Here is a 12772-nt window from a genome sequence, read left to right as displayed (position 1 = left end):
GATTGTCTTCGAATTAACACATCCCAATATTTTTAAAAACCCAAGGTCTCGTGTGAAGATGGAATATATCGGTCCACTCCTTCTGGTACCTCCCCCACAAAGGGTCAATGTTTTGAATAACCAAAACGATTATAAAATCCGAAGTAAGCATCCGATTTTATTCAGACTTTGCACATCTCAATATTTCTATCCACACAAGATCTGTTATAAAACTGGTAGAGATCGGGCCATTCCTTCTGCTACCTTTCCCACAAAGGGTCAAAATTTTGAATATCCATGAAGCTCATAAAACGCGAAATTAGCCTGCGATTCCATTCAGACTTGGTACGTCTCAATGTTTCCATCAACACCAGATCTGTTATAAAGATGGTGGAGATCGGATCATTTCTTCTTTTACCTCCGCTACAAAGGGTCAAAATTTTGAATAACTATGAAGCTCATAAAATGCGAAAATAACATCCGATTGCATTCGGGCTTGGTACGTCTCAATATTTCCATCTACACCAGATCTGTTATAAAGATGGTAGAGATCGGAACATTCCTTCTGGCACCTCGCCCACAAAGGGTCAAAGTTTTCAATAACAAAAATGATCATAAAATCAGAAATAAGCATCCGCTTCTCTTCAAGTTACACACATCACAATATTTTTACTAACCCAAGTTCTGGTATGAGGATGGAAAATATCGTTCCGATCCTTCTGGTACCTACCTCGCAAAGGGTCAAAATTTAGAATATTCATGAAGCTCATAAAATACGAAATTAACATCCGATTACATTCAGACTTGGCACATCTCCATATTCTGTTATAAAGATGGTGGAGATCGGGTCATTTCTTTTGGTACCTCCCCTACAAAGGGTCAATGATTATAAAATCCGAAATAAGCATGTAGTTCTGTTCAAATTTAAAATTTCTCTTTCAAATTCCATTATTTTTTCTAACACAAGATCTGCTCTGAAGATGGGTTATATCGTTGCACTCCTTCTGGTACTTCCCCCACAAAGGATCAAATTTTTTAAATTACCAAAACTATCATAAAATCCGAAGTAAGCATCCAACTCTCTTCAAATTTTACACATCCAAGCATTTTTGCTAACACAAGAGCTGTTATGAAGATGTATACAAATTCCTTCTGGTGCCTTACACGCATAGGGTCACAATTTCCAATACTTATATATTTTATAACTTGCGAAACAATTCGGCGACAACTTGCTATATTTTAATAGTTCTCTTAACCAGAAATCTCGGAATTTATGATTTTGTATAAAAGTGACTATGAATGTTCGATTTCCTTTAAATTTTACACATCCCAATATTTTTATCTGTGTTAGATGGTACCTCACGTATATTTCCAAATTTTCTAAAAATTCAGTATAGGATGTAGTCGGTATAGTCCATATCTGGCACGTTGTAATATTTATATCAATTTGTGATTATTCAAACTGTTGACCCTTTATGGGGGAGGTTACGAAGCAGTTGACCAATATTGTACGTGTACGAATATTGTAGTGTACAAATTGGACAATATTGGCCAACTGCTTCGTAACCTCCCCCATAAAGGGTCAACAGTTTGAATAATCATAACTTAAGGCTGGGGGTATAAATCTGTCGGCAAAACCGACTGGTATTATTTAACTGTTATTTTTTTTTCTATTTTATTACAAGGCCCCTTATAGACATAAAAAACCACCTCGCTGCCACTTTCCACAATCTGCGGTTACCATTATTAGAGTGATGCGTTTACAACAGACCATAAACACAGCTACATTACGAGATGTAAATACACTTCAATAAATTCAATTACCACAGATACACGAGGTATCGTCCCGTAGTACGACAAAATCATCAGCAAAAGTAGTGGAATGATGATAAAACCACAGCTTCTTTTAGTAGAGGTTTAATTCAAAGTCTACATCTCCCTCTCTCAAGCTCATCAGAGAATCAGTAAAGAAAGTCTTAAAGTCGGGCGGGGCCGACTTAATGATACCCTACACCACTTTGCTAATTTAGTAGAGCTCCACATAACAATTAAAAGTTTTTATGGGAGAATTCAATCATACACGCTATGATTATAATTATAATTTAAAGTTCAAAGGACTAAACATGCCGAAGCATTTGTATCTTTTAAATTCGGACTTGTATTGACCATTTGGTGCACAATTAATTTGAAATCGGATAAATATATATATGGGAGCTATATCCATATCTGAACCGATCTCGATAAAATTTGGCAAAGATATTTCTGAGCTGTATTTGATATATTTCCCTGAATATCGTTGTCACGGAGTGCATATTACGGTTGTGGGTAACAAATATAACAAATCGGATGAATAATATATATGGAGGCTATAGCTATATCTGAACCGATCTTCACCAAATTTGACATACTAGCTTCTAGACTCAATTCGGTCGTATGTGCCAAATTCCATCCCATTTGGACAAATATTAGACGTTTGGTACACAATAAAAGGTAAATCGGCCGAAGTTATATATGGGAGCTATATCCAAATCTGAGCCGATGTCGATAAAATTTTGCAAGTGTATTTCTGAGCTGTATTTGATATATTTCCCTAAATATTGTTGTTGCAGAGTGCATATTACGGCAGCGGTGGACAAAAATAACAAATCGGATGAACAATATATATGGGAGCTATAGCTATATCTGAACCGATTTCGATCAAATTTGGCATACATATTTTCAGGCCTAATTTGGTTGTATGTGCAAAATTCCATACAATTCGGGCTGATATTACACGTTTGGTGCACAATAAAAGGCAAATCGGACGAAGATATATATGGGAGCTATATCTAAATTTTGACCGATTATCTCCAATTTCAATAGGGTTCGTCCTTGGGCCAAACAAATGATCTGTGCAAAATATCATCTGGATCGGGCAATAAATGCGACCTGTACTTTGTTTACAAAAATACATGGACAGACGGACGGACGGACGGACGGACAGACGGACGGACGGACATGCATAAATCGACTCAGAATGTGATTCTATGCAGATCATCAAAAGGAACTATGGGTCTATCTCGTTTCCTTTTGCCTGTTACAAACAAATGCACAAAGACATAATACCCTGACCACCTTGTGGTGTAGGGTATAAAAATCAACATTGGGAGCGAACACTGCGGCGTATACGTTACAAATATTTGATGTGAGGGAAAATACAACGAAAATATCACTCATACGTTCACGTACACGACGTGTACAAATAATCAATTGCACACGCACTCACGCACACACAAAGAGACAGACAACATTTGTACAAGTAAGTGTGTATGTAAACAATAAACACAACAAAACACACACACACGCCTCGTACCATGGGAATGCTGGGAAATTTGATGAATGGCATAGAAGTTCATTTGTTATCCACCTGCATTGCTTTTAGGTGGAATTTAACTTGGCGATGTTCGAAGACAACATCAACGATTGATGGGAATGGGAAAAGGAATCTGAAAGATGTATGTTAACTTTAATGGGACATTCATTCAGCGTTTGAGATGTTGATAGCTTTATTTTATTTAAATGTTGTTGACATCTTTAATTTATATTGTGGAACAAAATGTTTTAGTCATATATAGATGTTGTTACCGCCGAAATTGCGTGCAAAAATAAATAAAAATAAAACACGAACGTTTTAATTTTAAATTCAAAAAAAATATGGTAGATTTATTGGGATAAATAAATTAGAAAAAGGTGTAGGACAGATTACCTGTTGGTTGGTTTGGCAGCGAGAACAAGAGTAACTTTTTAATAATGTCGAAAGAGGCGTCGGCGGCAAATTTATACTCGTTAGAATCTGCATTTGACAGTTCAATGTTGTAACAAAAAGGAATATGCAGATTGTAACGAGTATAGCATTCGATAAAGTCTCAAACACAATGAATGTGGAGACGACAAAGGAAATTAATGAACTTATGATTCTAAATTAAACATTGGCCACCCCCTTGCAACATTATTAATGTTGTAACACAACCAACATAATAACCTTTTACAGATATATAAATATATAACAAATTATGATAGCAAAGGAAAGGAGGACAGTGCAGTTGTGAGCTGTTAATTTCAATTCAATTTTATTTTCAATATTTTCAAATTCAATAACATATACTACGGTTACGTGTAACAAACACCCGATAATACCCATCCAAATATTGTATAATGGGCTATAGGCAATCCTGGGGAGACTTGCACTCGACTGGTGACGACTTTAGCATACACATCGGGACCGAGGACTAAAGCAACACGACTCGGTCTGTAGAAGGATGGATCTGCTAGGGGTAGCCCTAGAAACGACTCTTTCAGCTTTTCAGATATGGGTTCCGTCGGTGTGAAAACGTGACGAAGATCAGTCACTCTGGCCGAAACTATGATCGATTGCGTCGGATCATACACTGAAGTGGCCGAAAATCGGCAAAAACGGACTCCATCCAAGCTCGACGTTGGTAGTCTCAAGTGGTCTACCATCGACGCACATATTTGGCTTTGTATAGCGCAAGGGTCTAATACGGACCGAACAGGTACTGGTGACCCGACACAGCGAATTTGCACTACCAAACTTGGTGAAAGTGTCGCCACCGATTGGAGGGACAAGAGGCTAAGGGAGGGCCCCGTGGAACTATTGACCAGTCTATCATCTACGGACGAACGTATCTCGGATCTAAAACTCGGACGAGACTCAGAACTTGTGTACGGACGGGACCTTGGACTAAGACGAGGACGGGATGAATAGCTGAGCTTGGAACTCTTACTAGGATCCTCATGCAATATATAATGATGGACCCCTCCACATTTGAAGCAGACCTTACGACTGTGGCATTCCTTGGCATGGTGCCATTTAGTTAAACATCGTGTGCAGTCCCGATGTGCATTAACCACCTGTATGCGAGCTTCTACAGGCATGGCAAGAAATTTTCTGCATGTAGCAAGTGGGTGCCGACGATTACAAACCCGACACCCGCGAGAATTCAGCATGGGTTCATTCAAAGAGTTGGATGAGCCCGCAGTTACGGACTCTGACATAATAGCCCTAGAGGATGATGGAACGACCATAGTTGGAAGATCACCCACAGTTATGGGATCAGGTCGTGGTCGGGTATTTTCCGCGATAGACGGTAGTACCGAAGAACCCGCAGTTACGGATTCAGATGAGTTTCCGCGAGATGGATCCGCAGTTACGGATCCCGATGATAATTTGGAGATAGGACAAATCATGGAATCCGCAGTTACGGACTCTGTTTCCGACTCCACTAGTTTAACGGCCGCAATGGGCCTTACCAGATTGTCAACCGCTTCGGATGTTGTACGCTTTTTGGCGGTAGTAATAGTATCCGCCTTCTCTAACACATCGTCGATTTTCGTGATTAGTTCAATATCGAAAATATTGGTGGCGTCCATTATGCTAAGGAAAAAAAAATATTTTAAATTTCTTCATTCGTCGATTGGTCGGTCAGAATGACCAACTTAGCTATCGGCCGCTTTACAACGCCGTTTGTCGTACGAACGTCCACGACACGAACATGTCCGTCTACACCGGGATAAACATTTATAACACGACCTAACTTCCATGAGGTCGGAGGTAGATTTTCTTGTCGAACGACGACTAAATCACCCCTATCTACTTCCCTTTCAGGGTACTTCCACTTGTACCGCATATGCAAATTTTTGAGATATTCCTCCTTCCATCTGATACAAAATTGATTAGCAAGCGCTTGGACTTTTCTAAACCGATTCACGAGCGAGATCGGTGATTCATTAACCATGGGTTCAGGAGGAGCAAGTAAAGGCGCGCCAATAAGAAAGTGACCTGGTGTTAAGGAAGCTAATTCACCCGGATCGTCTGACATAGGACAAAGCGGCCGCGAATTCAAACAAGCCTCTATGCGAGCTAATACTGTCGCCATTTCTTCAAAGGTAAACCGAAGATTTCGACAGTGTTTTCGGAAATGTTGCTTAAAACCTTTCACTCCCGCTTCCCATAGACCACCCATATGTGGTGCACCAGCTGGAATGAATTTCCATACGACTCCCTGCTGAACAAGAGCCTCTGAAGCTGAATCACAACTTTCACGAATGAAACGTCTATAATTCCGATCAATTTTACGTGAAGCTCCTACGAAATTTGTGCCATTATCCGAAAATATAGTACCTGGACAACCTCGACGCGCTATAAAGCGATGTAATGCGGCTATAAAATTGGCAGTGGACAAATCCGATACTGCCTCCAAATGAATAGCCTTGGTCGAGAAGCAAACGAATACACAAACATATCCTTTTGTAATTTTGCAAGCCCGACCCAAAAACGATTTTATCTCAAAGGGACCAGCAAAGTCCACGCCAGTTGTAGTAAACGCCCTATCGATAATTGTTCTTTCCGGAGGAAGAGCGGCCATTATTTGACTACAATGTTTCTTTTTATCTAAAATGCATACCTTACAATGACGAATGACAGAGCGAATCAAATTTTTTACTCTGGGAATCCAGTATTCCATTCTCAAGATACGAAGCATCAGCTGTGTTCCTCCGTGAACACTCTTGACGTGAATATATTCCACCAAAAGTCTAGCGAACCTACTTTTATATGGCAGAATAATGGGACAACGTTCTGAGGGTGAAAGTGTGGGTGACCGCGCCAAACGACCATCCATGCACATGACACCATTTTCCACAAGCATTGGATTAAGTGGAACTAAATGACTCGAGTGTGTCACGGGTTTTTTATCCATCAAATCCTTATACTCTTTAGCGAAGTGGACCTTTTGAGTGATGACTATCAACCGTAAGCGAACCTCATTAAATTCCGAAGTTGTAATATTTTTCTGAGAGTAATAATATTTACCTCGGTACCGAGAATGTGTTTGACGCAAAAATCTAAGCATGTAAGCGACAGCCCGAATACCTTTTACAAATGACGAATATCTGTCCAAAATATCTGTAAAGGTTGCCGAAAAGAATGAGAAATGACACTGCACCGAACGCATTTCTATGTCAGTCTCAAGCGGAGTTAAATCTCGAATAGACCAACTCGATTTATCTTGGCTGAGCCAATCTGGCCCATGCCACCAAAGAGAGCTAGAAGCTAACTCTGCAGGGGTTACACCTCGACTTCCAAGGTCCGCAGGATTATCTTCTGACCGAACGTGATACCAATTATGGTTGCCAACATTTTCTTGAATACTGCCGACCCTATTGGCAACAAATGTAGTCCAAGTTGAAGGTGTTTTTCGAAGCCATGATAAAACAATAGTAGAATCCGTCCAACAATATACTTGACGAAATTTTATGTCGATCTCCCTCACTATAACTTTCAAAAGTTCCGAAGCTAAGACTGCGCGACAAAGCTCTAAGCGAGGAAGTGAAATTGATTTTATTGGGGCCACTTTGGTCTTACTAGACAATAAATGCACGAACACATTTTGACCTGGTACTTCAACTCGAATATATACTACCCCCGCGTATGCCTTAATCGAGGCATCTGAAAACACGTGTAGTTCCGCGGAACATTGGGGGGTATATTGGACCCAACGAGGAATTTGTATTCGATTAACTTCATGGTAGGATTCAACAAATTTACGCCATTCCGAGTAAGTAGTTTCCACAAGGGGGTCGTCCCAACCGATTTGATCTAACCAGACCTTTTGCATAATAATTTTTGCCGTGACAATAACTGGCCCTAACCAGCCGACAGGGTCAAACAACTTAGCTATTGCCGAAAGAACTTCCCTCTTTGTATAACTCGATTTTTTCTCTATAGACTTGACATCAAAATAAAATGAATCTAACCTAGCATTCCACCTTATACCAAGAGGTTTAGAACTACTAGCTTCTACAAATGACAGCAATTGCGCATCTACCAAATGTTCTGGGGGGAAACAGCTCAAAATATTTTTATCATTGGCTGTCCATTTTCTAAGCTCAAACTTCGCCGATGAAAGTGCCGAAATAAGTTGATCCCTAGCTGTTACTGCTGTCTCAAGATCATGAGCACCGGCCAAAACATCATCCACGTACATGGATTTTCGCAATATGTGCGCTGCTAAAGGGAATTCATTTTCTGTTTCCTCCGCGAGTTGCAAAAGAGTTCTAATAGCTAAGTATGGAGCGCAATTCAAGCCGAAAGTCACAGTTTGCAATTCAAAATCTTGAATTGGCTTTATTGGCGAGTCCCTATAGAGAATTTTTTGAAGCGGAGTGTGTCGAGGATCTACTCGTATCTGCCGATACATTTGGGTTATATCCGAGTTAAACACGAATTTGAATACTCGCCAACGAAGTATCAGAAGAACAAGATCGAGTTGTAAAGTGGGTCCAACATGTAAAATATCGTTTAAACTATTCCCATTAGAAGTTTTATTCGAAGCATTGAAGACAACACGAAGTTTAGTTGTCTGCTTTTCGGGGTTAATTACCGGATGATGAGGCAAATAACAAGAGAGGCTGTCAAGGCTGTCAGCAGAAACTGACTTCATATGATCGAGTTCTAAATATTCAGTCAAAACTTGATCGTACGTAATTTTAACCTCCGGTTTTTTCAAAAGAGATGCTTCATTCCGAATGAACTGCTTAAGGACATTACCCCGAGATTCTCCTAAATACCTATCTGCATCTAAGTCAGTTCGTATGGGCAAGGTTACCATGTATCTACCGTCAGATAATCTATGCGTGGTTCGGACATAGTTTTCCTCACAAAGACGATCAGAGGGGGACAACATTTTTCGTTTAGGAAGCTTTTCTAACTCCCAGAATCGAAGCAAAGTTTTGTTAAGCGAATCCTCTTCTTCAACATTTATTGTGGTAGCAAAGGTTTGAATTACCGACGATGGAATCGGCCCAGTGACAAGCCAACCGAAAACTGTATTTTGTGCTAACAACGATCCGGACACAATAGAACGACAACCTTCCAACAAGATTTTAGGGTATAAATCTGCCCCAAGCAGCAGATCTACTGGACGTGAATCGAATAAATTAATGTCAGCCAAACGAATATTGGGAATATGCGACCTAAAATCTGATGAGACGGTGAACGAAGGTAAATTTCCAGAAATAAGTGGTAATACTAAAGCATTAGTTTCCAACAAGACCGATGAATCACAAGGACTTCCAATTTTTATCGAACAAACTTTGCGTGAATGTGCCGAAATTGCACAATTAACGCCCGAAATACTAATATTGGTTGAAGAAATTGGGAGTTTTAGACGGTTCTGGAGCCGCTCAGATAAAAAGGACGATTCAGAAGCAGGGTCTATCAACGCCCTAGCTGGGTAAGAAATTCCACAATTAATTAAGTTCACCATTGCGGTTCCTAAAAGCACAGATTTATTTTGTGCCGCGTGAAATACTTGTCGGGAATTACCATTAGTCGATGTAGCAGGAACTGCTGGATCGACCGAAGAACTTTGAGCACGATTTAAAACGTTATTACTATTTCTATTAGGAGAGGTTGGGGCCGAAGATGATTTAGAAGGCGAAGAATCGGTTCTATGCAACAATGAGTGATGTGTTCTACCACATTTAGAACACCGATGTTTGCTAATACAATTTTTAACCTCGTGACCATTTCTGAGACAATTCACACATAGGCGACGACGCTTAACGATAGAAAATCTTGTGGAGATCGACATATTTTTGAAACGAGGACATTCAAAAAGCAAATGATTATGTTGCGGGCAAAGAATACAAGAGCTATTTTGGGGGGATTTGAAATTATCCGATGACTTCGATTTTGTCATATGTGTTTGTACCTTTTTTACAACAGATTTTGTTGCCTGTTCACTTCCCCTCATATCATGCAAGCACATTAAAGTCCGAATCCTTTCAGTCAAGAAGCTATCCAAATCTATCCATAGTGATATTGCCGATTTGTCTTTTACGCTTTGTTCCCACAACGTTTGCGTAATTTTTGGTAACCGCTGAAGACACAAGAAAACCAAAAATGGGTCCCAATTTTCAGTACGGATGTCATAGATGGACATCGCCGACAAACAAGCATTAATTCCACGTTGTAGGGTTTTTAATCCCGATGCGGATTCATTTTGTAATATTGGCAAAGCGAAAAGAATTTTAAATTGGTTGTGGACAAGTAACCGAGGATTGTCATAATTATCTTTTAAAGCTTTCCACGCAAGACCGAAACTGCGGTGAGTCAACGGAAATCTCGAGATAATTTCTCGAGCCTCTCCACTAGTTTTGCGCGTAAGATGGCAAAGACGCTCTATATCGCTTAAACGCGAATTATTTATGTACACCGTGCTAAAAAGGTCTCTAAACGTGGGCCAAGATTGAAAATCTCCTTCGAAAACATCTATATCACACGGAGGAAGCGCTAAGCTATGCATAATGTCATTATTTGGAGGATCAATTAAACTCTGATGAACACTAGGATTCCCAATATTCGACATTGGGGAGCTAGTCTTACCTACTTCCTGAGAAGTATATGTAGCAGAGTTCCCTATCTCTAAAGCTACATCAGAGGACTGTAATTCTTGAGGAGTATTACAGGGATGCTGCAAAAGTGAGACTACTGAACTACTACGAGAGGAGTTCAGCGATTTTCTCGAACCTCGAAATTCTAACAACCTATTATTTATATCTGTTAAGCATTTCATATATTCTTGGTGCACGACCTCATATTTATGATCAGCGGACTCGATCATTTCTTTAGTGGAGTCCTCAGACGTTTCCAAGAAGAGCATACATGTATCGAAGACATCCTGGGTCTTTTTCCAATATTTTTCTAGCTCGGCGCTACGAACTTCTAATGCACAGAGGTTGATTTCCTCTGGTTTCATTGCCCGAACCTGTTCCACGAACCTGACGAAGGTATCCGAAACCCGGATGAAGCTGTCCAATGGAGTATACGACATATTTAAAAGTTTTATTTAAATAAGGAACAACAATCAAATAGTTCACAAGATTTTTTTTTTTTTTTTAAATTTTGACGACTTTCTTTGAAGAAAAACTCAAAATGTTCACGAAGAATTTCCGTAGGCGATCAGAAATATTCAATTTAGTTTTATCAAATGATTTTATTCTTTTCGAGAGAAACCAATTTCTTCTGGAAAAGAATAAATATCAAACAAATTGTGCACAAATTCCGACAAAAAGTTGAAAAGATTCCAAATTTCAAAAAAAGGCGACCTAATTCTTCACGAGAGAAACCAATTTCTTCTAGAAAAGAATCAAAATCGAACAATTTTATTTAAAATTAGGCAAAAATATTCAACGACTTCAATTTTAAACGAACCCGACCTAATTCTTCACGAGAGAAACCAATTTCTTCTAGAAAAGAATTAAAATCGACCAAAATTTCCAAGAATTCTTAAAAAGATGTATGCCAACAGCAGGATCTAATATGAAGTTTTACCAAACAATTAATAAAACTTCCCCAGATGCTAAAATTTTCCCGAAATTCTTAAAGAAAATCAACGAAGGTTTTTTAATAATGGCACAAAAATTACCAAAATGATCAAAAACTGTAAAATTTCCGACAAATACCCAATCAAATTCTTGAAATTGCAAAGAAATTCCAAAATCCAATCAAAAAGTGACCGAAATGTCCGAAAAGAAATCAAAAAACAAGCTTTTTTCCAAAAATTTGAACGAAAAAATCCAAAAAAATTGCGAAAAACAACAAAATATTTAAATCTTTGTGCATAGAAACTATATAAAATGTTAAATAAAAAATGTATATTTAACTAAATTTTCAAAAATATAAGTTATTATTTAAAAAATATTTACTTTCGTAAAAAATAACCAAAAAAGTATATTATTTATACGAAGCGACCAATAAATCGACCAATGCGGACTGTAGAGTGCACGATATTTAATTATTTCCAAAATAATTACAATTTATTCACACATACACCATTAACATATATAACAATTTTTTTCACCTTTGTACCAACGTATTAACTAACCACCATCGACCGAACCGAATGGTGTAGCGCACACGTAACAAAGAAGAAAGAAAAAGAGAAATAAAAAACTAGGCGAGCGACGGCTGCCTAACCAAGCATATGTATGTAACTGGTGTATGTATGTATAAACATCAAACAGACGATCGACGACCGCAAGCGTACATATGTCACACGCGTAAATATGTAAATATAATTATGTATGATGGATCAGTGAAAAAATAGAAAATATGAACAAGTGATTTTTGGAGTTTGGTGGTGTTTTTTTCTTTTGTTATTCTTTTTTAATGTGAACGAACACTAGAGTGAGTGGATGCTATTGCAATATTTATTATATTTATTTATTAAAATTATTCAAATTTTCATTTAAAAACCGATTGCACCACAATTATTATTAAAAATAATTTATTTAAATTTTATCCACTCACTTTTGAAACAAAATTCACTTGTTAATAATTATTTTTCAAACACAAAAATATTCTTTTTTTTTTCCACTGATCACTATGTCCGTCCGAGACTAATAAACAAGAGAACGATAGAAGGACGGACAAACAAAGGGAATACGCGACGCGTTGCAAAGCGGCCGTTGTTGTTGTAAAAAAAAATAGGTTAACGAACTTTATTTTTGTTTTGTTATTAATTTCGATAGTTATTATTTTTTTCGCGAGCTCACAATAAAAAACACTGCACTGACCTACCTTTTGTTTGATGACGATGTAAATAGATGATGGTGATGATGTAAATAATGTTGATGGGGGATGATGATGTTGTTGCTGTTGGGAAGAACCAAACAAAAAAATCCAATTAGACAACGATACCAAGTAGCTCGTATCCGGCTCGATTGGACC

At 38.4% G+C, this 12772-nt stretch overlaps 1 protein-coding gene across 1 annotated transcript; it reads right to left on the bottom strand.

Moving 5' to 3' along the window:
- Positions 1-5432: 5432 nt before the first annotated feature.
- On the bottom strand, positions 5433-6686 carry LOC131803283 (uncharacterized). Its single transcript, XM_059124371.1, has one exon. The coding sequence runs from the start codon at positions 6684-6686 to the stop codon at positions 5433-5435; it is 1254 nt and encodes a 417-aa protein (XP_058980354.1).
- Between the last annotated feature and the right edge of the window lie 6086 nt (positions 6687-12772).

Source organism: Musca domestica, unplaced genomic scaffold (assembly GCF_030504385.1).
Source record: "Musca domestica strain aabys unplaced genomic scaffold, Musca_domestica.polishedcontigs.V.1.1 1, whole genome shotgun sequence".
NCBI classification, from domain to species: domain Eukaryota; kingdom Metazoa; phylum Arthropoda; class Insecta; order Diptera; family Muscidae; genus Musca; species Musca domestica.
This window is presented reverse-complemented; position numbering and strand designations above follow the sequence as displayed.

Excerpts from the sequence above, each read along its gene's own strand:
- LOC131803283 (XM_059124371.1), bottom strand. The coding sequence starts at position 6,686 with ATGCTTGTGGAAAATGGTGTCATGTGCATGGATGGTCGTTTGGCGCGG.